Genomic DNA, 27,873 nt, shown 5'->3' on the forward strand with positions numbered 1-27,873 from the left:
GAAAATTGAGAGATCTAAAATTTTATTTGTACACCCACAGAACAAAAACCTTACAGTGGCTATAGACCAAAGGAGCTAGAATAAAATCTCATGGTGTTTCATATTTGAGGAGCTATCAAAATGTAACTGTCTTAAGACAACAAAAACAGTTAGAGGAAGCTGAGTATTCAGGCCATTGCTTCAAATGGGACAATGTTCTCCATCAACAGTTTACTTTCTGCGACGAGCAGCAGCACCCTTCTTGGAGCTGTGATATACATAAGAGAAAAGGGTTAAGTGAATACAGAGAGAAAAGGGTTATGATCTCAATGGACAAAAATTTTGTCCAATTGACTCTAACAGCATAATTTCACTTTTAACAGAAAGAAGTTAAAGTTGAAGATTAAAAAAGACTAGGTGATGTTTTTCCACAGTAGATTCCTGTTTTTGGCTAACAAAGGGGTAAAAACCCAATATGGTCTGCTGCTTTTGGAAAGCTCATCAGCTTAAAGTTTGACATGTTGCAATTTGGAATGCTTTCCTGTTGACATTAGATCTAAAGAGTTGTTATATAAGTTAGTACAGCCTTCCTGTCAGCTCCGACCTGTTTAGTTATTGTCGTCTGCATTTGCCATGTGTTTGACTCAATGTTTTTTGTTGTTGTTGGAAAAAAAATCCCCACCATTCTATATAAACCCCATTATGTATAAACTGTATAGACTCAACAGTTGCTAAAATATTTAAACCAGCCAATCTGACATCAAAAACCATGATCAGACTAAGAGAACATATTTTTTAGCCATTTACTGTACGGGCATGATTTTGTGCACTGCATTGTGGGCTACTTACTGCTTCTGCAGCTCATCAATACGGTTGCGAAGTGAGATGACCTGCAAACAACAAATAAGGATATATAAAGTAGACAAGTGTTAATAATATTACAATTGACTCTGAGACACACACATGCACACACACAATTACACCTGATTTGATAGAACCTCTGCCTTTAATTAGTATTAATTAGCATTACCTTAATGAAAGTCATTAATAGGGTCTGCAAGTTACACTGTCATGCTTTACACAACTACCATATCACATTGCCACCTTTACTTTTTACCATTTACACTGATGTACTCATTATACTACCTAACCCCATGTGCAGTCATGTTTACTATGGCACACATTTTAGACTGTTTTTACCTTACCGGAATCATACCACTAACACTTGAAGAAAGCTACCCATCACATTCAATCTACATTACAGAATATGTGCATACTAAGATTCTATCAATTTTACAGCATTTTACACTGCATTGGGTGTAATTGGTGAGGTGTGTTCACCTCACCAACTACTACAAAAAAAAAACAAATAACCTCAGGTGACAACAAAAACCTCAACAGACTTAAAAAAGTAATCCAACATTCAGAAAACAGGTGGGGGAAAATAAATACACCAGTAGCACTAACATGAAGAACCACTTTTAACCACAATAACTTGAACTAAATGTTTTATGTAGGTGCTGTTCTTTACACCACATTCACTGATGTTTAAGACCATTAGTTTTGACTTTAGTATCTTGATTTGTTTTTCTTCTTTTGCCAATCAGATGTCGATTTTCATTTATTATTTAAATATAATTTCTATTTAAAATCCAGTCATTCTCATTGTAAAATGGTAATCTTCAAAATATTCAGAGCTTATAAACCATAGCAGATTTATGAGTTGGCTTACATTTTGGGAATAATTGACCACATAATGAAATCAATTGTGTTCTTTTTGTTGTCACCCAGATGTTTTGTTTTTGGTGGTGGTTGTGAATATTGATGAGGACCAGACATTAATTGATAATTCTTTTTAGAAAATATTGTTTTTTAGGCTCTGAAAAATAAAAAACATTTGGATACTTTCCCTTTACCCTTGACTATGCCTTTACACTTACACTATATGTTTGTAATACAGTAATCCCCCGTTTAGTGCGGGGGTTAGGTTCCAAAACCACCTGTGATAAATGGAAATCTGTGATACACGAACGCCACCCCAAAATGCTTTTTTTTTTATTGTTTAAGCCGTAATTGACAATGACAACTTCACACTCTTTAAACACACACAGAAACCATTTGCAAGCATATAGCGAGATGAATTTTAGGTAAATTCGTAGAAATATCACATTTATAGTGAGTACTGTATGTATGTATGTATGTTTCTTGCCAGAAGCCTTAGAAGGTGCAGAGTGTTTGGGCGACATAACAGGGCTTGCAGAAAAACTGTAAAAATACAGCATACACAGAACAAAATGAAACAATCGGGACAGTGACACGCGAAGAACTGGGATGCTGGAGAATTCTGCTTCCCTTTCCCCATCTGCACGCATAGCCAGCAGCCAATCACAACCGTGATTAAATGAATGGGGCATTCCAATTGGCCAGACTCGTTCCTTCAGCCGTGCTGTATTTTGATTTTCAGCATCCCCGCACCGCACTTTCCTAAACAACGCTACGCTATACAGTATTTTATATATTATTATGTTGGCTTGAAAAAGCCAACATATTTAGTCACTCTTGTTATCGTCACTATTTATTATTATTATTCCGGTTCCTGGGCTCGCTACTAGTCCTAAATGGTAATAACTAAAAACATGGTTCCAGCGCTAAAATGTTGCCCATGTTGTGCTTATGTGTGCTATTACTTTTCATGCTGATAAGTATTGTAGTTTATTTTATATTAATTTTAAATGCATTTTTTACGGACTTCACTTCCTGGTTTCCGCACTGACATTTAAGGAGAGCGCACACAGTTCAGTTTTTCTCGGAGATTTTCGGAAGATGCCGTAAACAAGCATGTAAAACATTACTAGTCCTAAACGGTAATAGCTAGAAACATGGTTCCAGTGCTAAAATGTTGCCCATGTTGTGCTTAAGTGTGCTATTACTTTTCATGCTGATAAGTATTGTAGTTTATTTTATATTAATTTGTAAATGCATTTTTACAGACTTCACTTCCTGATTTCTGGTACAGTTTGGTTTTTCTCAGAGGTTTTCGGTAGGTGCCGTAAAAATACATCTGTAGATGCCGTAAACAAGCATGTAAAACAGTACTGCACTGATCTCAGTAGTGTTATAAGCTACAGCTTAGATTATTTGGTAGAGTGCCCGATAATACGATAATAGCTAGAAACATGCTTACAACGCTAAAATGCTGCTTAGGTGTGCTATTACTTTTCATGCTGATAAGTATTATAGTTTTTTATATGGATTTTTAAATGTATTTTTCACGGACTTTACTTCCTGATTTCCGTACGGGCTAGCTTTGACGTCAGCTAGAGTGAGTGAAGAGGTTTGTTTTTTTAAGGTCATATCGTCTTTAAACTGTTGCTACAGCTTGAATTCTAACTGTACAGCTACATGCTACCTTAAACTTCAGCTATGCTTCACTCCCTGGGCTTCCCGGACATTTCAGCATAGCGCGCACGCTGGTTCGTTTAGACTTTATATTTTAACTGTAACTTTAGTTTGTGTTTATTATTTGAGAATGTTTTGCAATCATTTAAGCCTGTATAACTTTTATATATGTAACGGAGGCTAGCAGTGGTGCAGGCAAAGCGGTGCTGGTAAACACTACTTACACAGACTACATTAAACTTTAGCTATGCTTCACTTCCTGGGTTTCATACGGGCTTATGCTTAAATGCATAGCGCACTCGCTAATTCGTTTAGACTTCATATTTTAACTGTGACGTTAGATTGTATTTATTATTTGAAGATTTCTTGCAATAGTTTAAGTATGTACGTGCTGGAGACCCGTGTAAAATATTGTAAAATATTAGTACATTATAAACATGGTTCTAACGCTAAAATGCCCCTTAGGTGTGCTATTACTTTTCATGCTGATAAGTATTATAGTTTATTTTATATGGATTTTTAAATGTATTTTTCATGGACTTCAGACCGCTAGTGTCTGTGTGTGACGTCAGCTAGAGTGAGGGAAGAGGTTGGACGCATCGTCTTTAAACTGTTCCCAGCGCACACACTAGTTTGTTTAGACTTCATATTTTAACTGTGACTTTAGTTTGTATATATTATTTGAGAATGTCTTGCAATAGTTTAAGCATATTTAGCGTGTATATCGTATATTGTGTATTTGACGGTGGCTAGCGGTAGTGCATGTAAAGTATTAGTACCACTGATCTCAATGACATTACCAGTTGTAGTTTAGCTTATTTGGTAGAGCGTCCGCCTCCCAGGCTGGAGACCCGAACGGGGTTGTGTTTATATATTATTTCAGAAGTTCTCAAAAGTTTAAAGTTAGCAATAGTTTAAGCAACATATCTCATATATATATATATATATATATATATATATATATATATATATATATATATATATATATATATATATATATATATATATATATATATATATATATATATATATGGTTCCAACGCTAAAATGTTGATCATGTTGTACTTAAGTGTGCTATTACTTTTCATGCTGATAAGTATTATAGTTTATTTTATATGGACTTTTAAATGTATTTTTCAAGGACTTCAGACTGCTACTCTGTGTGTGTGTGTGACATCAGCTAGAGTGAGGGAAGAGGTTTTTTTAAGGACGCATCATCTTTAAACTGTTCCTACAGCTTGAATTCTTACTCTACAGCCACATACTACCTTAAACTTTTTAAACTGTGACTTTAGCTTTTAAATATTATATGAGCATGTCTTGCAATAGTTTAAGCAACATATTCGCAATCACACTCGCATTTTCTTCTGGAAATGCAACATTCTAGTTTTTCTTCTTAAGATTATTTTTCTTAGACAATTAAATATCAAGAGTAACTCCTCCTAGAGCTTTCGAGCGACATGCACCAAACTCGGCATGTTTGTTGGGCCTGGTCTGAAGTTTGTTGCTATTACTTTTCTAAGCGATCAGAATTCTGGTATTCCAGGTACGGAAGCTCAAATTGGCATTTTTCCAGATAAAATTCCATTCAAAGATTTGGAGGTTTATAACTCGGCAGGCTTTCGAGATATCGACACCAAACTTGGCCAGTTCCTTCAGAATCTTGGGCCGGATGAAGCCGTAAATTTTGGAACCGATTGGAATTTCGGTTTTCCGGTAGAGCCACGCCCCAAAATTAGCAAAATCACAAAACTACTGCAACATACACATGTGACATATCAAAACACTCAGAACAATGAGGGGAACTTCGTGATGAGTGTCGGGTGACGTCACGCAATGTCACATGTGCACCATGCCCCCAAAATAAGCGGAATTGCAAAATTACTCCAACATACACGTGATATATCAAAACGTTCAGCACAATGAGGGGAACTGCGTGACGTGTGTCCAGGTGACGTCACGTGACGTCACATCCGTGCCATGCCCCCAAAATAAATAGAATTTCAACATTACCCCAACATACACGTGACGTATCAAAACAGCACGATACAGACGTATCGTTCAGCACAATGAGGGGAACTTCGTGACGTGTGTCCAAGTGATGTCACGTGATGTCTACTTACTTCATCAAGCCAACATCAAAGTTTGTCATGGCGAACTTTAAAAATCTAGTTTTAATTAATGTTTATATTTTGTAATTAATAATTATATGTTTTTTAATATTAAATGATATTTAATATGTTTTTTACCTTATTTCAACATAAATACAATTAAAAAAAAAAATTTTGCGGATACCGCGATATACCAGGCAAATCCGCAAAAAAAATTATTTATGTTCCAAATAAAAATCAGCGATATACTAGGACCACGATATATGAACCGCAATATAGAGGGGGATTACTGTACTATGTGCTTTATGACCTGACAAAATTAATTGCTAATTGCCAACCACTAGCTTAATAGATACAATAGAGTTAGTAGGCAGCTCATTATTTTTGACTTCTTTTCTCAAATGTATATATACATAGCAGTTGAAATCTTGTTTGGCGATGCGCAGGAATAAAATCTTAGGACAATCTGCAATGTTTAAATTCTGCATTCTGTTCTGCAATCAGTTTCTAGTAATTTTAAATAGGTCACGTAAATTTTATTAGATTTTGCCCTGTACATTTTAAACAGAAAGTATGATACAAATGAAAATCATTATTACATAATACTCACCTCATACTTCTGCCTTTTTAGCTTCTCAATGTGGTCAAATTTTTCAGACTCAAGTTTGTACATCCAGTCCCACAGCTCCTTGGCCTTATCCCTACAATTGTTATTTTTTGTCATTTAAAATGATTAGTGTTTTTGATAATATCAGATAATATCACTAGTCTACTAGCCAGACCATAAGCATTTGCACAGACCTTAGCTTGTCTTCATTCAGGTGATCAATGTTTAAAGCCTTGCGTCTGTCAGCCAAGACCTTTCTTTTTTTCTCTCTCTCCGTCTGTTTCTTTCCCTTCTTTTGGTCAGCCTGCATCAGAAATAACACATTAATTAAAGTGTTGGAGCTGAGGGTAAAGAACATGATTACAAAAGAATCAAAGTTTAGTGATTAGGTGTGGGTTTAGTATTTGTAGTAGTATTTTATGCAAATCAATGATTGGTGATTTTTTTAATGATGACTGACTAAGTTTTGGACTTTAAAATCAGTGAAATGTCACGCTTACTTGTATTTATTTATGTATGTATTTATTTATTTTTCCCTTTTTTTTTTATCAGGAGCACAACTACAAAAAATACTGACATAGTTTCTTTCTGGGTATCTTTAACCAAATCCATATCCTACAATGTACCTTGCATTAGTTCCCCAATTATGTACAAGCAACGTTCATTAAGGAAAACTTTTAGGAATAACACTTTTAGTGGTACTCAACAGGTATGTGATTTCTGAGGGGTAAGAAGCTATGATCAAATAAGCACCTTCTGCAGATAGCTGCTATAGTTGGAGCCCATGCTTGTCAGAACAGATTTCTTCTTAGCATCCTCCTCTGCCTTCTTCTTTGCATCTGCCTCCTCTTTCCTCAGTCTTTCCTCCTGTCACATAAATGCAATTATGTTCATTTGTAAAAAAAAAAAAAAAAAATAATAATAATAATAATAATAATAATAATAATAGAAGCACATATTAATAAGTGACCAAAAAATGAACTATTTTCCCCCCATTTATTATTAGTACAGTATTTTGCGCATGTATCTATTTAGGGGTCATTATCTTTCAGGTATTATGATATACTTTTCATATTTGCGATAGTATGTAAGAAAATACAAGTTCAAATATAACATATAATACAAGTATAACGCACCTCACGCCTTGCCTGACGCTCTTTGTCCTTTTCAGCACGGATCCTCTGCTGATCTGCTCTCTCAGCCCTACGTTTCTCCTACACACACACACAAATTAAATATTAAAATTTACATACATGACTGAAATTAGCTTTATCTAGACAGCTTTTGCAACATTGCAACATTTGCAACATTTCTTGGTGGCTGGTAACTGGAGAGGAAGGCTTGTTCATGCCTGTTCAGGGTGCTCTGTTTAATTGTAAGCTTGGGTTACTGTTATATGACTGTTATATATATTGTTGGGTTACTGAGTTTGTATGTTCTGCTCATGTTTGATTAATTGCCCCTTGGTGTGAATGTGTGTGCATTGTGCACTGCAATGGTCTGGCATCCCATTTAACATGTTCCTGCATTAGGATTTACCTAATCTTGCCCAAAGTTAAAATGGTTACTAAAGATCAAATGTAAAAAAAGACACTCACAATTCTCTCCTTCAGAGCAATAAGTTCCTCCTCCTCCTTCTTCCTGCATTCAAAATGGGCATCAATGAGTCCCTGCAGCTCGATGAGATCCTTATTCTGTCTCTTTTTCTGGATGTCCTGTTACATACATTCATATAAACATACCCACATACAAGTTAAGAATTGGACTTAAATCGTGAATTAATGCATAGATAAGCAGCAAGCGGTGAAACATATCTGCCAATCTTAAATACAATGACATTGGCTTGACTTACATCAAAGTCTACTTTCTCTCCTTCTGGGATTTTTGGTGCACTGGGTCTGAACAGACAGAGATAGAGTGGCACACACACACACAAAAACAGTTAAGACTATTTTCCTGAAGCTTTGAGAGCTTTTACTTTGTTTAAAACAAGCATACCAGGTCATGAATAAATTTGATACATTTCTTTATCTTAAATTTATATTAAATTTATATTCAATTTATCAGAAGAGAGCTATATAAAATTAATGCACAGAAATCTGTAACATTTAGAAGACATATAATGGCAAAAATATTTACCTGAACTTTGGCTTTTCTTCTATATATAAGAAGATGAAATAGGAAGAGTGTCAAGTTACATTATGAGGGAAATTTTGCTACTAAATCATCTAATAAGCTGTAACAATACTGTTCATTATTTCACTAAATCTATTTGTCAACTGCTCAGAGATATGTAACAATACAAAATAATAACAACCATATTAAAGCTAATTATAAAAAAAATCAATATAATCATAATATCAATCTGTTGGTATATGTCTAAATACTAAAGATACCAAAAACACACTTTCAGAGAGAGAGAGAGAGAGAGAGAGAGAGAGAGAGAGAGAGTAAATAAAAGGCATCGGCTCTGCTTTAAATTTTATAATTTAATTGTGCTACTGGAAGTAACACGCTGACATTTTTACAACCAAACACTACATCACTTCAATAAGCACTGTCATACACAAAACAGACCCAAGATTCAAATTTTGGTGTTATTACTTTAACAATAATTATATAAAAATAAAAAGTATAAAAACATACATGGAGATTTTATGTAGATTTTAGATGTAGATTAAACAGAGATTATAGAACTACATAGTTAAAAAAAAAAAATTTTTAAATATATAACAGTTGTAATTTTGAGACAACAAACTTCAATATCACTACTTCCTCGTGTTTAGAAACTCTTTCACTATTGAGGTGAGTGTTAATGTTAAAACCCTTGTGCCTAATGCGTGCTGGGATGAACACACTGTTGAAAATATTGAAGCTACTGATTAATTTTGGAGTTGATAAATAACCTTAACCATCAGACCTAAAACAAAAATGTTGCAGATAATAAACAGGTGTCCAATATTGTAGCAGATTTCATGCAAAAAGAAAGCGAGGCTGATGCAAGCAATGGGATTGCTGCACAGTTAATGTAAATGTGAGCGCTGCATATTCCTTCACCCTTCTCTGAACATTTGCTAAAGTATTGTGCCAAAGAACTGTTGGATTACTTTAAAAGATGTGTAGCTATATGTTGTCATCATATCTTTATGACCTTAGGTGACCTTTCCCCTGGGACTCACCAACAAACAGAATTGAAAAAAGTACTGTAGGAAAATTACCAACATACCTTCCTCTTCATAGGCCTCTGCATGCAGCAAGCATTGAAAGCAAAAGCAGAATAAATAATATTAGCTAGACATGGGATTTTGTAGATGCGGTGAATATCTGAATACAAACTGCTGTGTTGATTTAGATATATATTGATTTAGATCTCTCTCTCTCTCTCTCTCTCACATACATATTATATTATATATATATATTAGATCAACCCAAATAGCACAAGCAAATGAAATAATTATTAGTAATAGTAGTAATGGAAATTGCTTGAAAACACTGCTTGAAAAAATGTGGCTTAGGGTTTGCCTGGTATTGCCAGAGAGAGAGAGAGAGAGAGAGAGAGAGAGAGAGAGACACACACCCATGGCTGGTGGGCTGGATTTTTGTCCTAATGCATGTATGTTTTGGTGAACTAAAGACACTAATAACTTACTTATTAATTAAATTTTAAGCAAAAAATATTTAATAAACCATATTTGTTGTTGTTTATTTAATATGGTGTCCACTAATATATATTGCAAAGCACATATGATAGTCATATGATAGTCAGTAGCAGCAACTCCTTTAGCAAAATTGGCATGAATTTACCCCACTGTCCCCCTGTGCACAGCAGTCCTATACCTAGAATTCATTAGATGATCACTTTCAGCGACATGCAGCATCAGTCATAACCTACTCTTCTCAATTTCCATGAATTATCAAATAAACATCTTAATTATAATAAATATGTCACAAATACATTAATACGTTTAGCAAATCACTCTTCTCCATCAGCCATTCTCCTCTGTCAAAAGGAAGCCATTTTACTTTAATTGAGCACTTATGAAGAGGCGGTATTTGGCTTGGACCAAAAACTAAATCTTTAATAACTTGATCTGGGGACTAGGTTGACCTGCACTGTCAGACTGTAGTTCTGGTTTCAGGTGAGAATGGGTAGGGAAGGATGAATGAATATCCATGCCACATACCTTCCTCATGCACCTCTGGTTCTGGCTCAGGTTCCTCCTCAGGCTCTGCCTCTGGCTCAGGCTCAGCCTCAGCCTCTGGGGCTACCTCTACATCTAATACCTCTTCTAATGCCACATGCAGTAAAGCAAGCAGGAGAAAGAATGTGGTGACAGTGATTGGATTAAAAAATAAAGGGACAGCACTGTTAGTTATGCAAGATGAGGCAGTGTCAGAGAAAGAAGAAGAAATTGCGAGATGAGTTAGTTTGAGCCAAGGATGGTGGGAGAACTGACAATCATGAGATCCTTTTGTACACAAGATGCCATGTTCTATGCTAGAAAGAACATTTCTTAACATAAAATGATGCAATTTAGCATAAATAGGGTAGTGCTAGATCAATATTTATGTTCAAAAAGGGGGCCACAGAGACACAACCCAGATCAACTTTATTGCTAGATTTTACTTGTCATCTCTTTTCAATTGCTTTGATTAAAATTATCTGCCAAAAATATCAATCTTTGCTTTTGGTAACTAAGTTTTTAGTAAAATCTAATAAGTCTTATCATTACACTGTATTATATTTAGCTCAGTTTTAAAAAGTAATTAATTTTATTGTTAAATCTTATTAATTCTTATTAATTCTTTCATACTGATTCACATGCACATTTGGTTAAAAAGTACAAGCATAAGTGGAAGTACATCCTTAAGTCTGACACAAGCATTATTTGTGTGCTTAGTAGTCAAAAAATTATATTCAACTTGGTTAGCAAATGAAATTAAATGCACTAATTTTAGTTTTAGCTAACAGAAAGTTAAATGTTTTACATTTGGTAACTTCTAAAGGGAGGCTAGATGAAAGTAATAAAGTACGTTTTTGCTTTTGTACACATACACAACCAGTAAGAGGTTAGTTTGATACATAAATCTAAGCACTGCTCAAGAAAAAATGCTTTAACCTTTGTTATTTAATAATCAAAAGGTGAATACCACACAAAGGAGAAACATAGTGCAGTTTGGAGAATGGTTTAGGATCAGGCATCTTTCAAATATTAGAATGGGAGTGTGGAAAAATCTGTATTGTGTAAAATCTATAACATCTTTAGTTTTTCTTTTACCTTCCTCTTCGACCTCTTGATTTGCCAGAAAAGAAAGCAATGGACACACAAAGTTAGCATTATAATTGATTTTACTTTATAATAGAATTCATGCATACCAATCATTTACTAAGCAGTCTGCTCTGAGTGTAGAATTTCAAAGGTCCTCTTTGATTCGTTGTTTTATTATTTCATTATTTTATGACAATCAGTCATAAACTAAATGTCAATAACAGCCGAGAGGACTTCATTAATGTTTGACCTTTACAGCACAGAATAACACAATGCCCCAAAAGTTGACCTCAGTTTTTCATGGATGTTGATAAAAAGGTTTCCATGATTAATATTGCTTCCAAAAACAATAGTGAACATCATTATCTCAACACAATATTTATATTAAATACTTGTATAAAATGACTGGAATGCAGATTCCTTTTTATGCAATATTTCTGATTTTCTACTACTACTACTACTAGTAAGTTGCAAAAGAAGAAGAAATTTAACTCACCCTCAACCTCTCTGGAAAAAAAAGTAAATAAACATTGAGTATCAAAAACACATCATGTTTTAACTGAATGACACATTGTGAAACAAAAAGCAAAAATACTCACACATCTTCTGTATCAGACATAGTGTTCACAGACTTTAGATCTGAAACACAAGAGACATACAGTATTTCCTCAAAAAGTATAAAATAAACTAAGTTTCACTTCATGATTAATGTCCTGCTCTTGTCACAATGAGAGAAGTAGTTCTAATACTATAATAATTGCGACTCTTACCAACTTATTCAGACAAAATATCTGACTCACTGAATGATTTTGTTTTCAAATGATCAGTTTTCATTCACAATGCTTTATGCAATTTTGGAAGTGCAATATTAGCAATTATCTGGTCATTCTTATGGGCTACACTTCTTAATAATGCAACCCTAACGGAGATCAAGGGATCATGATGAACATTCTTGCATGTGAGAGCTTTAGTGCCCTTCTTGGTTGTGTTCTGTCATGTAGAGCCTTAGAGCAGCTGCTGAAATTTTGGGGGATTATCAGAAGATCATGTATCCTGGATCAACCCTTCCACGATCCCCTCTGTGGACATATGAGGACATAGCCTTTCGACAAACATTTAGCAAATTAAAACAACAGATGATATTAATGGCCATATCACTGAACTTCTGAAATTTGCTTGACTTTCTTAGTTATATATAAACAATTCAAGCCATTTTGCTAATCATTGTAGTGTTGATTTTTCCAAATTTCTTATATATTCTTCTAATATTCATATTTTCTACTATAAATTCTTCCAATGTTATTTAAAGAACTAACTATACCGTTGACAATTAATAATTTAGTAATTTAACTATGAAAATTATGGTAATAGTACATTACAATAATCATAGCATAACCTTTACTACTGTCAGTGCCACCATTGAAGCTACTGCAAATACAATAGAATGCAAAGCCATAGTAATTCTCTTATTATGGCTTACTGGCCATAAAGGACTTTTAATTTATGGGACAAAAAAATCTGTCACCATAATAAAAATGTTGCTTTCATAATAGTTTTTATTAACATCTGCTTTGTCTGCTGATTGTTCTAATGATTAGAATATTAAGGATCCTTAATTCCATAGTCACCACAGGCTTGCTCATTAGGGATAAAATAAAATAGTTTAATAATTTAATTTAATAATGCTTTGAGAAGGCGCTATACAAAATCAATTGAATTGAATTGAATTGAATTGAATAGTTTAACACACAGAAATCTCTTATATAAATAATCCAGTAAAATCATTAAGATGAGAATGTAAAATAAAATTTATATATATAAAATATATTATATATATTATATATAAATATTAGGATATTATATATATTATATATATATAAAATCCTTATTTATTATTACTAAGACAACAACTCAAATTATGTCCTCAACATCTTTGGAATCTTACCTCAGTGAAGAAACAAGAGGAGAGTGTCCAGGAGCCTGGCTGTAAGGTTCTGCACAAGTCTTCACTTATTTGGCCCTGTGTTATACATTATATGTATTTATAGATGCTATTTAATCTTCTAAGGACCCGTATTGGCTGAGAAGATCAGACAGGCAGTTGGGCCGGATTTGCATCTTCAGAACCACCCCAAAACAGAGCTACAAACACTCAAGCTCAATAAGGATATCAAAAGAATATGCTGGTTGGAAGGAGAGTCAGATTTGAACAGCTGAAATGTCTCATTGCTATATCTGTCATAATACAAGGAGAGCAAACATAAGGCCAAGCTGATGGTGTGAGAAAGACTGGACCTTTACACATCAGACAGGCATGCAGAAAATGCCTCTGAGGGCATGTAAAACTCTCTCTAAGTCTTCTGGAAATAAAGGCCATAGCCAATATAGAACTACATTTATAAGTTAATTCCTCAAATTCAGACAAAATGAAAAACGTACATTGAAAATTTTAAACATAATAGAAGTCACCACATGCTATGAACTCCAAAAATACCAATAAACAGAACAAGTCGACACTTATATTTCTGGCAATTGTTGTACTAAAAATGTAAAAAGCTTGCTATATGGTATCCTCACATCAGTATATATTATCTTTATACATTAATTATGTTGTGAATTTAACTGGTCAGACGGACTTGTTTAAACCATTTCAGGATAAGAGAATAACTGATCTGTTCTCTCTTTGTCAAGTCAGTCAACTTCTGGTTAAAGTCAGTCATCTCAGTCACCAGTCTCTCTTTCATTGGCAGCATGGCCACTGAGTGTATGTTCAATGGCTATCACTTGACTTCTGTTGAAATTGCAAATTGGGTCGATCTGGTCCAAGCTGCTTGATTCTTTTCTTTTTGAACAGATATAACCAAATTTTCACTTGCTTCCACATTAATCAGTACCTGCCCATTAACCGACAATCTGCTGAGACTCGTTGAGAATGGTCCAATCACATGTGGCCAAATATATAAAATCAACATTGATTTGCTAACAACAAAAGTTGGTGGGTTCGGGGTAGTGTGCTGCACCCCAAGGACAATTTGAAACAAGCCAATCAGAGCTCAAAGTCACATGCTTTTCAAAAGATTACAGACCTACATACACACTTGTTTGTCAGGCGCCCCGTGTGCGCACACACACACAATCTTTTTGGTTAAATAAACAATATGACTAACAGTGGAATAGTACGACTAAATGATTTTATTTCGTTATTAAAATATTTAATTTTTCTTAACATGTTAAAGTAGCATTCTTCTCTGGCTGACTTTAAGTGGCCGGTGCCCTAGCGCCCCCTATTGACCGGCCACCAATGTGAGTAAATTTTATTTTATTTCTTACTGACCCCTTTAAGAAGGTAAAATGTCTTGATTTCTTGTGTTGAAAAAGGGCCTATATTACAATTGTACAGGAGACCTATTTAAAAAATACAATATGCACTGGTCTCTTCTACAGAACAATTGAAGCCAATATCTTTGGAGGAATTGCAAGCAGCTGCATCTTACAAATGTTTTGGGGATTGTGTTTCTATATATAAGAACTTTGGGACTTAATTAGTTCTTAATTAGAACTAAATTCATTTCTTTATTCAATTTAGGTTGGTTACTTTCACAAAAATCAAAATATATAAGATAGCTCTGATCTCAATTATGGGCCCAGATAGATTCCTATCTTGCAGCTTTGGTACATAAGGATCAGACCTGCTTCATTTAGGAGCAGTCTAAGCTTTGGACAATGTCAGTGTAATTTTTGTCAATATGGTTGAGAATGATTCAAGTGCTATATAAAGTCTAGACAGTATGAAAGCAATTGACACAATACAATGGACATAGATATGGGCAGTACTGAAAAAGTCTGACTTTGGTACTCTACAGCAAACCAACAGAATATGTCTCAATACATAGTATCTGAAAGGTTTTCCCCTTCTCTCATCTTGATTATGCAGTCACTTTCGCTCAGACTGTTAGGCATAGCTCTTTAATTTCACCCATTTATATAAAGAAATCTATAAGAAACATTGCGAATATTCTAATAATCATTCTTTTTCTGTCAATAACTCATGAGTACCTCATGCATTAGCAATTTTGCACAATTTTATTATATAAAATTAGTCAATTTTGAGTCAGTTTTAATTCAATTGTATTTGTATAGTATATTTGTATATTGTTTTGTATTTGTATAATAACAGTGGATATCGTCTAAAAGCAGCTTTACAAAAATACAAAAACTCAGAATGTTCGGTGTTCAATGATTGAGACCCTAGCACAAATTAACCATGACAGCAGCAGTTCAAATCTGGTCTCCAAGTGGTACTATCCATAGCAGTCGAATGTGAGCAGTGAGCACCTCCGAGTGTTGAGACTCCAACCAGAAGTAGGGCATCACGAGAATATTAGGTATGCTTGTGATCATGTAATGGTTAAGAACATGTATGTACATTGTGTGCAAAGTGTAGTTAGGGACTCCAGCAAGACTAACAATAACAACGTAACTGAAAAGGAGAGCCAAAAGGTGACACAGACATGAAGGCTTCCTGGAACATAAAGCAGTCAGCTAATCTACTGTCAACAAACCTAAGTGAGTGCATTGAGAACCTGGATATGTCTGTGTTCCATAACTGCTGGGATTTGTAAGAAAAAGCTCTGCCCTCTGCTGTAGCCTTTACTACTTAAACTACCAACAAACACCCAGCACCTTTTGATCAAAGTAAAACAAAAGTTCGCTCAGGTACTGTGGCATGAGACCATTCAGTGCTTTATTTCATTTTACTATAATAGTAGTAGAATTATATAAGCAATGCCTCTTAACATTTCCATTGGTTATCTTACTCGCTGTACAAGTAAGAATATTTGATTCATCAGTCCAGTCCACCTACTGATGCTCATGTGCCTATGCTTTCAGTGGAGGACAGGGGTCAGAATGGGTATTCTGACTGGTCTGCCCCATACACAGCAAATGTGATGTCATCCCTTTCAGCATGAACAGTTTTTCAACAATTTGTGCTACAGTAGCTCTTCTTTGGGATTGGACCAGACAGGCTAGCCTTCACTCCCCTCACACATCAGTGAGCCCTGGGTGTCCATGACCCTGTTGCCATTTCACCAGTTGTTGTTCCTTAGACCACTTTTACTTATAAACTTACACAATCCTTATGTTTGCAATTATCCTACTTCCAACACATCAACTTGGAGAAAAAATTAAACTAGGCCTTTCATGGCCCAGCAGCACTAATATAGTTTGTACTGGACGCCAGGTCACTGGAGATAGCAGGTAATCATTGGGTTTTAGGCAAGCATAGGTTCAAATGTTTCAATTGCTCTCATTTCTTGCTGTATACCACATAGTCTTAGAAAAAGCCTATTTAATAGCTGACAATCTGTTAGCTGCACTGGATTGTTGTAAATTTCCCTTTGGGATGAATAAAGTATGCAAGTATGTATGTACCTATGTATGTATGTATCTATGCATGCATGTATGTATGTATCTACACTATATTGCCAAAAGTATTCGCTCACCCATCCAAATAATCAGAATCAGGTGTTCCAATCACTTCCATGGCCACAGGTGTATAAAAACAAGCACCTAGGCATGCAGACTGTTTTTACAAACATTTGTGAAAGAATGGGTCGCTCTCAGGAGCTCAGTGAATTCCAGCGTGGAACTGTGATAGGATGCCACCTGTGCAACAAATCCAGTCGTGAAATTTCCTCGCTCCTAAATATTCCACAGTCAACTGTCAGCTGTATTATAAGAACGTGGAAGTGTTTGGGAACGACAGCAACTCAGCCACGAAGTGGTAGGCCACGTAAACTGACGGAGCGGGGTCAGCGGATGCTGAGGCGCATAGTGCGAAGAGGTCGCCAACTTTCTGCAGAGTCAATCGCTACAGACCTCCAAACTTCATGTGGCCTTCAGATTAGCTCAAGAACAGTGCGCAGAGAGCTTCATGGAATGGGTTTCCATGGCCGAGCAGCTGCATCCAAGCCATACATCACCAAGTGCAATGCAAAGCGTCGGATGCAGTGGTGTAAAGCACGCCGCCACTGGACTCTAGAACAGTGGAGACGCGTTCTCTGGAGTGACGAATCGCGCTTCTCCATCTGGCAATCTGATGGATGAGTCTGGGTTTGGCGGTTGCCAGGAGAACGGTACTTGTCTGACAGCATTGTGCCAAGTGTAAAGTTTGGTGGAGGGGGGATTATGGTGTGGGGTTGTTTTTCAGGAGCTGGTCCCTTAGTTCCAGTGAAAGGAACTCTGAATGCTTCAGCATACCAAGACATTTTGGACAATTCCATGCTCCCAACTTTGTGGGAACAGTTTGGAGCTGGCCCCTTCCTCTTCCAACATGACTGTGCACCAGTGCACAAAGCAAGGTCCATAAAGACATGGATGACAGAGTCTGGTGTGGATGAACTTGACTGGCCTGCACAGAGTCCTGGCCTCAACCCGATAGAACACCTTTGGGATGAATTAGAGCGGAGACTGAGAGCCAGGCCTTCTCGTCCAACATCAGTGTGTGACCTCACAAATGCGCTTCTGGAAGAATGGTCAAAAATTCCCATAAACACACTCCTAAACCTTGTGGACAGCCTTCCCAGAAGAGTTGAAGCTGTTATAGCTGCAAAGGGTGGACCGACATCATATTGAACCCTATGGGATGGGAATGGGAATGGGATGTCACTTAAGTTCATATGCGAGTCAAGGCAGGTGAGCGAATACTTTTGGCAATATAGTGTATCTATCTATCTCAACAATATATTGACTATATTGAGCATAAAAATGTTGAAATATTTAGAAAGTTTACTTTAGGTACCCAATTAACATAAAATTATGTCATAGTGAATGTACCTTTACTCTGAAGTGATGACTCTTAAACATTAGATCTCTTAAATCTAAAGCATTTATTTTCAATTATGTAGCATTAAATTAAGATAGTCCTCCGGACACAATTATATACATCAGCTATTTATAACTGGCAGAGGAGGACATCTTGCAGTTATTTAAATGATAATCTAGGCACCATACAAAAACCTAGACATAATAACTTCACTTGTTTGAAGCTCTTTATATTAAAATATGTCGTCAAAAATAAGTCTATCCATTCAATTCTGCTAATTATTATTTACTGTATTATATTACTTGTTATTTTGTGGATTCCATCTGAAAGCTAGTTGTTTCTTTAAACAAAGCATTAATTGTCTGAGACTTTAATATTCATTTTGATAAACTGGAAGACCATTTCTAGGCCATTTCTAGTATCCACTGATAATGGGGGTCACACACTTGATCTAATCCTAACATTCAGATTAAATATAAAAAATATAATTACATTTCCACAGCCTTCCACTATCACCTATGATTGGTTTACTGTCAGACCCCACTAGAACTAGATTAGGCAACTGAATTCTTAGAGACTATGTTCAGATACACTCTAGATAATGTAGCTTCACATGAATGAAACATGATGATCAATCGCACTTTCAATGTGTCCAGACCAAACCTTGGTGACCTTTACATGCCTTAACCTACATTACCAACAGAGAAATGACATCAATGAAATGTATCTGTCAGGATTTAGGCCTCATCATAGCACAGAGACAGAGCAAGCTATTGTGGTAAATGACCTATAATCAGGGTTGTGTCTCCTTGCTGGTCCAGTTAGTCCAGCTAGCTATACTAGGTTGTTTTCAATTCAGTTGAATTAAATTTATTTGTATAGCGCTTTTAACAATGGACTTTGTCTCAAAGCAGCTTTACAGAAGTACAGAAACATTGAATACAAATTATAAAGTTTAAAATTAAGTCACTATTTATCTCTAACATAAGGAAAAACTCCCTGAGATGATGTGAGGAAAAAACCTTGAGGGAACCAGGTTTAGAAGAGAACCCATCCTCATTTGGGTGACACAGTAACAAAATGTAAATGTAAATAATGTCCTTTCTACAACAGTTTATAGTCAAGTGGAATTGTGCAACCAAAAACTCCTGAAGAACTAACAGGTCAGCATAATTTCTGAGTTCATTATAGACTTAACACTGCTTCCTTTCTGCCAAAGTCTTAAAGTGTTCACTGATGAAGACCTGAGCACAAAGCTGACTGCTGCAATGGCAGTTCAGAGACAGCATGATAGTCTCTAAGTGGTTCTATTCACCGCAGTGGCATGGGTCATGGCTTGTCCATGCAGCTCTATCCCCAGCAGAGTGCACCACCAAGCAATGAGACTCCAACCAGAGGTAGGGTGTCAGAATGGATCAGGCAGGTCTGGAAAGAAGACAGTCACACTGGGAACTCAAAACACTGGGAGCTCAGGAGTGGTATGTATAGCTTGACAGAAAAGTTTAAAGACAACATACATTATGTTCAAAGTGCAGACAGGGCAAGACTAGCTAAGACCGCAAAGCTAAAAGGGATTCATAAAGCGTCCAAACACTCCACAGTCAGCAAACTTGAGTGAATTGCGAGAGTGGTAAGGCGACAGCATCTAAACAGCCCTGTTCACCAAATAGTCTACACCAATGAACCCACCATATCCTTTACCTAAGAAAACTATACATAAAATGCTTAACTAAAAAAAAGTCCATTGATCGAAGTAGGCATGGATCATAAAAGAAAAACATAAGATCACTCAGGTACTGTGGCGCAAAACCATTTAGTGCTTTATAGATCAGTAATAGTATTTAATAATCAATGAAAATTTTGTAAACTTGGAGTTAAAGCAGTGTGGATAAGAGTGATGTGTTCATATCTTCTGGTTCTACTTAGTACTCTAGCTCTAGTACTCTTATCTTAGCAATATTTCTGAGATGAAAGAAAGCTACCCTAGTGATATTATCTACATGAGCTTCAAATGAGAGGCTGGAGTCAATGATCAAGCCAAGGACTTTTACTGCTGAATATGATGCAACCGAAAGACCATCCAGAGTTACTCTGTAAATCAGAAAGCTAACTTCTGGCTGTATGTGGTCCTAATACAAACACATCTGTCCTGTCAGAAATAAGCAGCATCAATAAGAAGCATCCATTGTGTAATGTCCTTTATACATTCTTCAGTCTTGATGAGCTGGTGGCTCTTATTTGACTTAGATGAAACATATAGCTGTGTGTCTTCAACAGTGGGAGCCAATACCATGTTTGCAAATAATTTCATCAAGGGTTAGCATATGACAGCATATGTTTTTAATGGTGGAGTGGCTGGCCCAGGGTGCCCTCATGTCTGTGTTACCTACTCGATCTCCCTTTTATTTATCCTGTCACAGCTGGAGTCCCTGCTTGCACTTCGCACACAATGTACATTTTCCTTACCCAATATGTGGTCACAAGCATACCTAATATTCTCTCTGTCTGTCTGTCTCTCTTTTGAGCTACACATGCTACTACTGAGATACCAGTGTTCCTGACCACTTCTGCTCTCCAGCCCTGCCTGATCCATTCTGATCTCATCATTTTGAGACTGCTCATTGCTTGATAGTGCCCTGTGAAAAGACTGGAGATACATGGGATTGCTGTGGATAGTGGCACTTGGAGAACATAGAGGTGGCTTTGGACCGCTGTTGCCACAGCTGCACTCCGGTATCCGTTTTTGAACATTTGACAGCTTTGACTAAAAAGAAAATTATGTTAAAAGTATAATGAATTCAGAAATTACCCTGAATCTCATACTTCTCATAAGTTGCTAAAAAAAGCTCCTAATTATACAATTATCTATGTCATGATATAGAAAGGAAATTATTTATAAATCACACTCTCCAGTGTCACCCAGGTGAGGTGGTGTGCCCTTTTGAGTCTGATTTATCTCAAGGTTTCTTCCTCATATCATCTTAGGGAGTTTTTCCTTGCCACTGTTGCCTCTGTCTTGCTCACTGGGGATAAATATGAATTTATTTTATATAAATATGAATATTCCTGTAAAGCTGCTTTGTGACAAAGTCCATTGTCAAAGTGCTATACAAATAAAATTGAATTGAATTGAATTGAATTGAATAGCCTATCTCTCTCTACTGGTTTTAAATCAGTGACTGAGATGGCCACTGAAGAAGACTGAACTCATCATGTTCACGAAACCACTTTGAGACAAATTTTGTTTTGTGACATGGTGCATTGTCCATACATGGTCACTTAAATACTCAAGTAGGCTGTGGCAATCACGTGATGATGAATTGCTATTAACATATTAACAGGGTGTTACCAAAAAATATATATATATATATATATCACACAAACTTCACTAGCCAGTTGGAGGACTGTTGACAAAAATCAGATCAGGCATAACATTATGACAAACTGCAACCACCTTATTCTATTCTATTCTATTCTATTCTATTCTATTCTATTCTATTCTATTCCCTTCCCTTTTGCTGCCAGAACAGACCCTAGATCCCTGAAGGTGTGCTGTGATATCTGGCCCTAAGAGGTTAGCAGTAGATCCTTTAAGTCCTGTATGTTGCAAGGCCTCCATGGATTGGACTTATTTGTCCAGCACATCTCACAGATGCTCTATCAAAATGAGATCTGGGGAATTTGAAGGTTAAGTCAACACAAACTCGTTGCTGTGCTCATCAAACCATTACTGAATTATTTTTGCTGTGTGGCACAGCACATTTTCCTGCTGAAAGAGGCCACAGCCATCAGGGTATACAGTTTCCATAAAAGGGTGTTCATGGTCTGCAACAATGCTTAGGTTGGTGGTAAGTAACATCCACATGGATGCCAGAACCGAAGTTTCCCCAGCTGAACATTGCCTAAAACTGGCTTGCCTTCTTCCCATAGTGCATCCTGGTGCCATGTTTTCCCCAGGTAAGCGACACACACACACACACACACACACACACACACACACACCCAGCCATCCGCATGATGTAAAAGGAAATGTGATTCATCAGACCAGGACACCTTCTTCCATTGCTCCGTGGTCCAGTTCTGATGCTCACGTGCGCATTGTCGCCACTTTCGGTGGTGCACAGGGGTCAGCATGGGCACCCTGACTGGTCTGCATCTATGCACCCCATACAGAACAAACTGCAATGCACTGTGAATTCTGACACCTTTCTATCAGAACCAGCACTAACTTTAACAATTTGAACAACAGTAGCTCATCTGTTGAATTGGATCACACGAACCAGCCTTCGCTCCCCACGTGTATCAGTGAGCCTTGGCTGCTCATGACCCCGTGGCCTGTTCACCACTGTTCCTTTCTTGGACCACTTTTGATAGACACTGACCACTGCAGACCGGGAACACCCCACAAGATCTGTATTTATGGAGATGCTCTGATCCAGTCGTCTAGCCATCACAATTTGGCCCTTGTCAAACTCACTCAATCCTTATGCTTGTCCATTTTTCCTGCTTCTAACACATCAACTTTGAGGACAAAATGTTCACTTGCTGCCTAATATATCCCACCCACTAACAGATGCCATGATAATCTGTTATTCACTTTACCTGCCAGTGGTCATAATGTTATGGCTGATCTCTGTGTGTATATATTGCTTTATTTCATGATGAAAATGTAGTACAAATGCGAGTTATGTTGAACCAGCAATCCTAAGTACACCTCTGTTAACTTTGTGTTACCCAATGTATGAGAAAAATATTCTAAATTTTTAGATAATCTAAAAGGCATATTGTATTCACACTGAATCATGGGCAGAAAACATTTGAAAATTAAAATAAACCTAAAAATGCTCTTTTTTTTTCTTTTTTTCTTTTTTTTTTTAAAGGGGACATATAAACATCTTTGGAAAAGATCATCCAGAACATTCATTTCTGCTTCCATTTATAATTAAATATCCAGATTTTACTTTATTATTTTCTTGATTGTTACAAATTCCTCATCTCAGCTTGCAGCATGTTCAAAATGGCAAGCACTGTTCATTTTTCTTTTAAGTATGTTATGTGTTAATCCATTTTGTCCAGGGGTTTTGTGTATAGGTTTATCTGTATTTACTTTCCCGAGTCTTTGTCTCACTGCAAAATCTTGCATATATTATCATGTTTTGTATCCCACGTCTACAAGCATGTAACATGCTATTATGTCACTTTCCAATTTTCAGAAAATTTACAGAATTCAACTACTGATTCTTACACTTATTCACTTTCTCAGATTCGGTATGCCTCTTTTGTGGAAGTTCCCTTTTCCAATAAAATGTAGTAACCAAATATTAATTCATAAACTTTTTTCATAATACAGAGTTTAACAAACTGAATCAGTTCAGTAACCACCAGTTAGCACGCCAAATATCCCAGTGACAAAAATTGCATAAAAAATATTGAAAAATAAAATTTAAAAAATATCACAGAATTTTCTCATGAAACATAGACAAGGAATAAACAATGAATTTTTAATTCAATATTTTCTACATTTTCCTACATTCTAAATTAAAAAAAACATAAGCATACCAGTTCTAGAGAATGGCATTTATGCAAACAGTATTCATAACAGTAAAAATAAACATTTACTCCCAGTCATGATGATAGTTACTGAGAAACTTTAAAATAGAACTTGACTTGCATACAAACAAATGAGTGAAAAGATACTCTAAAATTAGGGTGTCAGAATTTCTTGAGCTGTCAACAGCAGTCAAATTTAGTACATGTATACGTTGTTGCCTCAGCCTGGATCTCCTTGAGGTAATTTAAGAATGTCACACTGAAGGACAAGAGCAAGAAAAGGAAGCATGACCATAGAAAGAGGGTCAAAGATGTATCTTAGCTGCAGTTGCTTTGACACATCATGGGTGACTGGTAGTTCTACAAAAAAACACTAACATTAAATTTGTACTGAAGCAAAGAGACACTGCATGGCATATGCAATTATATAAATTAAGGATGGACATTTTAATTTATTTTATACTCAGATCCTTGTAACACAAAATATTTAGTTAATGTGATATAGCAACCAATACAATTAAAGTGAAAAACAGAAATATTTTGGCGGGAAAAAGGAAAAGAAAATAATAATAATAATAATAATAATAATAATAATAATAATAATAATAATAATAAGTGCACATAGCTTTACTAACGCTGTTAAAGCACCCTTTGCTTATAAACACCACACTCTTTTCTTGGCAGTCTTTTCTGTGTATGCTTCTACCAACTTATCTTTAAAATCATGAGGGATATCCCCTGGGCCATGCCAATATCTTGATTTTTTTTTAAAGCCATTCCTTTGTTGAATGGGTTTGTGTTCTGAGTTATCATGCTTGAAGGTGAGAAGATTTTGTGACAAAAATAGAGTAGATGGAGCTAATCCTGATTGCCTTTATCTTGACTAAATGCTAAAGCATGCTGCTGCCACCACCAGGCTTCACCCTGAGTATAGGGATCTTTGGGTGATAAGCTGTCTTGCACCAAAAATATATTTTAGAATTAATGCCAAAAAATTCTATTCCATTCGTTACATGGTTGATTTAATCAGTCTTAGATTATTTTTTCATGAAAAAAAAATAATAAATAATCGATCATTAACCATCCGCTCCATTGTTTTGCATAAACAACTGGTTAAAGCGATAGGGCGATAATTAGAAGGATCTTTATGGTCTTTTCCTGGCTTTGGGATAGGAACTATTTCTGCCTCATGCCAAGCCAATGGAATATTTCCTGATATCCAGATAGAGTTAAAAATTTTAAGAAGTTTTTTTGAGGAAAAGGTGCTGTGCAATTTCAAAAGGGGTGTAAAGACTTTACATCTAATGTATATACACCAATCAGCAAGAACATTATGACCAGTGAATAACACTGATTATCTCCTCATTATGACACCTGTTAGTTGGTGGGATATATTAGGCAGCAAGTGAACATATTGTCCTCAATGTTTTTCAGACAAACCACATGTGCAGCTGATCACAGTAGTTTTCAATGACTTTTCACATATTTGGGGTAAAGTATGAAACTAAATATGACTGTTTACATTAAAATGCAAAATTTCATAACAGAAATGGAAGAGGTGAAGTTTATATATGAAATTCTAAACAAAGTCATTTTTAATCAAACAGGCTTGTTTCCTGTCACAGCCCTGCATTGTGCTTCTCTGGCACTGAAAATGCGATTCCGCGAGTTTCAAGGTGCTGCGAGCAAGAGAAAATTGTTAGAAGCAGGAAAATTGGCAAGCATAAGGATATGAGCGAGTTTGACAAGGGCTAAATTATGATGACTAGATGACGGGATCAGAGCATCTCCAAAACTGCAGCTGCTGTTTTGGTCTATTAAATGTGGTCCAAGGAAGGAACAGTAGTGACAGGGTCATGGGCAGCCAAGGCTTACTGATGCATGTGGGGAGTGAAGGCTGGCCTGTGTGATCCGATCCAATAGACGAGCTACTGTTGCTCAAATTGCTGAGGAAATGAATGCTGGTTCTGATGGAAAGGTGTCAGAACACACAGTGCATTGCAGTTTGTTGTGTATAGGGCTGCATAGCCGCAGACCAGTCAGGGTGCTCATGTTGACCCCAGTGCACCACCAAAAGCGTCAACAATGGGCACGTGAGCATCAGAATGGGACTACGGATCAGTGCATGTCCATGAATTCAAAACAAATGATTCAGTGTACAAACAGTATGAACAAATATTTCCTCAATGAAGCAACAGTAGCTCTCTTTTACATTATCTATATTCTTCAGGAAGCTCAGGAGTTTTGCCTGTGCTTCTGAAACCCAAGCTTTTGCTGTTGTTCTCTTCTGCTCTTTATATGTGAGTCAAAACAAGAAAGCTATGGTGTGTTAACATTAATGATAACCAACAATATAATATGTAGACCATCTTAAAGTTGTTTCTTTAATTTTCTTGTATTTCCTATATCATATTAATGAGGTTTAACCACACAGTAATTTTCAAATAAATGTAAATTACTGTTGTTAACATGTTCTCATCACTGTACCATGGCTAAGTAACTAAGGCTTTTGTGTTCGCTCTCAAGACCAACCTCCTTTTTTGGTTGGGTTTAACTTGTTAATAAAGTTCTTGATGATTCTAAGGAGTTTGGTCCCCTTTAGCTTCAAACATGTGGGAGATGGGAAGAAGCATAACATTCATCAAAATTCCTCTCTGTGAAAAAGAGAGAGTAAATCACCTTATGTCAATTTTAAATCTTCAGCCCCAAATAATGCACAATGCAATTATTTCAAGAGACACTACAGTTTTTAGAAGCACTTAAATACAAACTAAGGTAACAAGAAACATTTTGTATATATTTTTTTAACACAAATAAAAAATATGAAGCTAATATAATATATACTACTATATTCTGTATATATAGATAAATTGTAAAATTATATTATATTATATTATATTATATATATATATATATATATATATATATATATATATATATATATATATATATATATATATATATATATATATATAGAGAGAGAGAGAGAGAGAGAGAGAGAGAGAGAGAGAGAGAGAGAGGTTTTTTAATCATTACATAAGCTTATGACATAAAAGAAGACACAGTATACGCCAGTCATGCCATTTTTCATCTAAGATGTCTAGTGCAAGGCCAAGTAAAAATTTTGGCTTTCACTTATCAGAGCAGAAAATAGATGCTGTAGGTTCAACTGTCCATAATATATTATTGCAGTCTATTTCGATGGTGAAAAAAAAACTGACTCTTAACTTGACACAATACAAAAGTCTCTTAAGGAGTTAGTCTGTGTTGCAACTTGTAGTTTGCGACTCCCAACCCGTAAAAGCCACAGTATACGCCTCTCAACTTGAAATTCCAACCCGCCAACTTGGAATTCCTTCACAGTTTACCGAGTAAAGCCAATTAAGTAGCAATTCTTACCTTTGAATGAGTTATGCCAAATATACAAGCCTTGCTTTAGATCAATCAACAGGCATTTGCTTATTAAATCTATAACAATGACTGTGAATTTCGCTGTTTGAGGCGTAAATATCACTTAACAAAGTTAGCTGGCTAACGTGTTGCTAACAAAAGACCTCCATGGATGCGTCCGTGTTTTTTGCCCCCTTCGAAAGTGCTGCGGAGAAAAATGACGTCATTTCAAACTGCAACTTACCATTTCGGCAAGTCGAACACAACATAAGTGGTGGGAATTCCGGATCTTTATAGTGAGTCGGTTCATTTGGTTCAGCTCACCTGGAGTTCGCGGCATACCTTCTTCAACTAATCAGCTGATTAACAGCGTTTCCTGAGTTGAAAGTAGGTGAATTAGAGAGCGAAATAAAATGGAAATAAAATCCTCACTAAGCCGGCTACCCAGCAACTCACAAGCTAAAAAATGGTTATATCTAATTTCCCTGCTGCAAGAGTTGTTTAAAAGGTTCATATCTGAGACTCGGGTAGTTTGCGAACGACACATCCCTAGCGCAAAGACGCAACTTTTACTAACTATGTCCCAAAATGCATGCTTACGTGTAGCGCGTGGTTGACATAAAGCCCCTGTCATATTAATGAAAACCTCATGAAAAAGATGTTCAGTAACATGTTCAGATTGGAAACGGATGTAGTCAGTAGTCAGTACATCCGAGTGCGCCGGTTAAGGAAGTGACTCCA

General features: G+C 36.1%; 1 protein-coding gene across 5 annotated transcripts; it reads right to left on the reverse strand.

Annotated features, from left to right (window-relative positions):
• Window positions 1–27,848, reverse strand: tnnt3b (troponin T type 3b (skeletal, fast)). 5 transcript variants are annotated; one of them, XM_058381365.1, is made up of 17 exons: window positions 27,733–27,848; window positions 27,377–27,508; window positions 26,275–26,396; window positions 11,966–12,005; window positions 11,863–11,873; window positions 11,376–11,390; window positions 10,281–10,385; window positions 9,323–9,340; window positions 8,236–8,254; window positions 7,949–7,994; window positions 7,695–7,811; window positions 7,233–7,310; window positions 6,850–6,963; window positions 6,291–6,400; window positions 6,100–6,190; window positions 829–869; window positions 1–247 (listed from the first exon to the last, which is right to left on the reverse strand). In XM_058381365.1, exons 3-17 carry the CDS (start codon window positions 26,378–26,380, stop codon window positions 211–213), a joined length of 948 nt encoding a protein of 315 aa, XP_058237348.1. In that variant the 5' UTR covers window positions 26,381–26,396; window positions 27,377–27,508; window positions 27,733–27,848; the 3' UTR covers window positions 1–210. The 5 variants fall into 5 exon arrangements, with proteins under 5 accessions (XP_058237348.1, XP_058237349.1, XP_058237350.1 ...); XM_058381366.1 differs by lacking the exons at window positions 10,281–10,385; window positions 26,275–26,396; window positions 27,377–27,508; window positions 27,733–27,848 and having other exon boundaries at window positions 11,966–12,000; XM_058381367.1 differs by lacking the exons at window positions 9,323–9,340; window positions 10,281–10,385; window positions 26,275–26,396; window positions 27,377–27,508; window positions 27,733–27,848 and having other exon boundaries at window positions 11,966–12,000.
• Window positions 27,849–27,873: the final 25 nt, after the last annotated feature.

The sequence above is a fragment of the Hemibagrus wyckioides genome, linkage group LG27 (genome assembly GCF_019097595.1).
Source record: "Hemibagrus wyckioides isolate EC202008001 linkage group LG27, SWU_Hwy_1.0, whole genome shotgun sequence".
Taxonomy (NCBI): Eukaryota; Metazoa; Chordata; class Actinopteri; order Siluriformes; family Bagridae; genus Hemibagrus; species Hemibagrus wyckioides.

What these genes read in the sequence shown, in the direction of transcription:
- tnnt3b (XM_058381363.1), bottom strand. Translation starts at nt 10,617, where the DNA reads ATGTTAAGAAATGTTCTTTCTAGCATAGAACATGGCATCTTGTGTACA. An exon ending in GAGAGAAAGTAGACTTTGAT is followed by an intron (nt 7,812 to 7,948) that starts GTAAGTCAAGCC and finishes TGTATGTAACAG; the next exon opens with GACATCCAGAAAAAGAGACA. An exon ending in ATTGATGAGCTGCAGAAGCA is followed by an intron (nt 248 to 828) that starts GTAAGTAGCCCA and finishes TGTATATCACAG; the next exon opens with CTCCAAGAAGGGTGCTGCTG.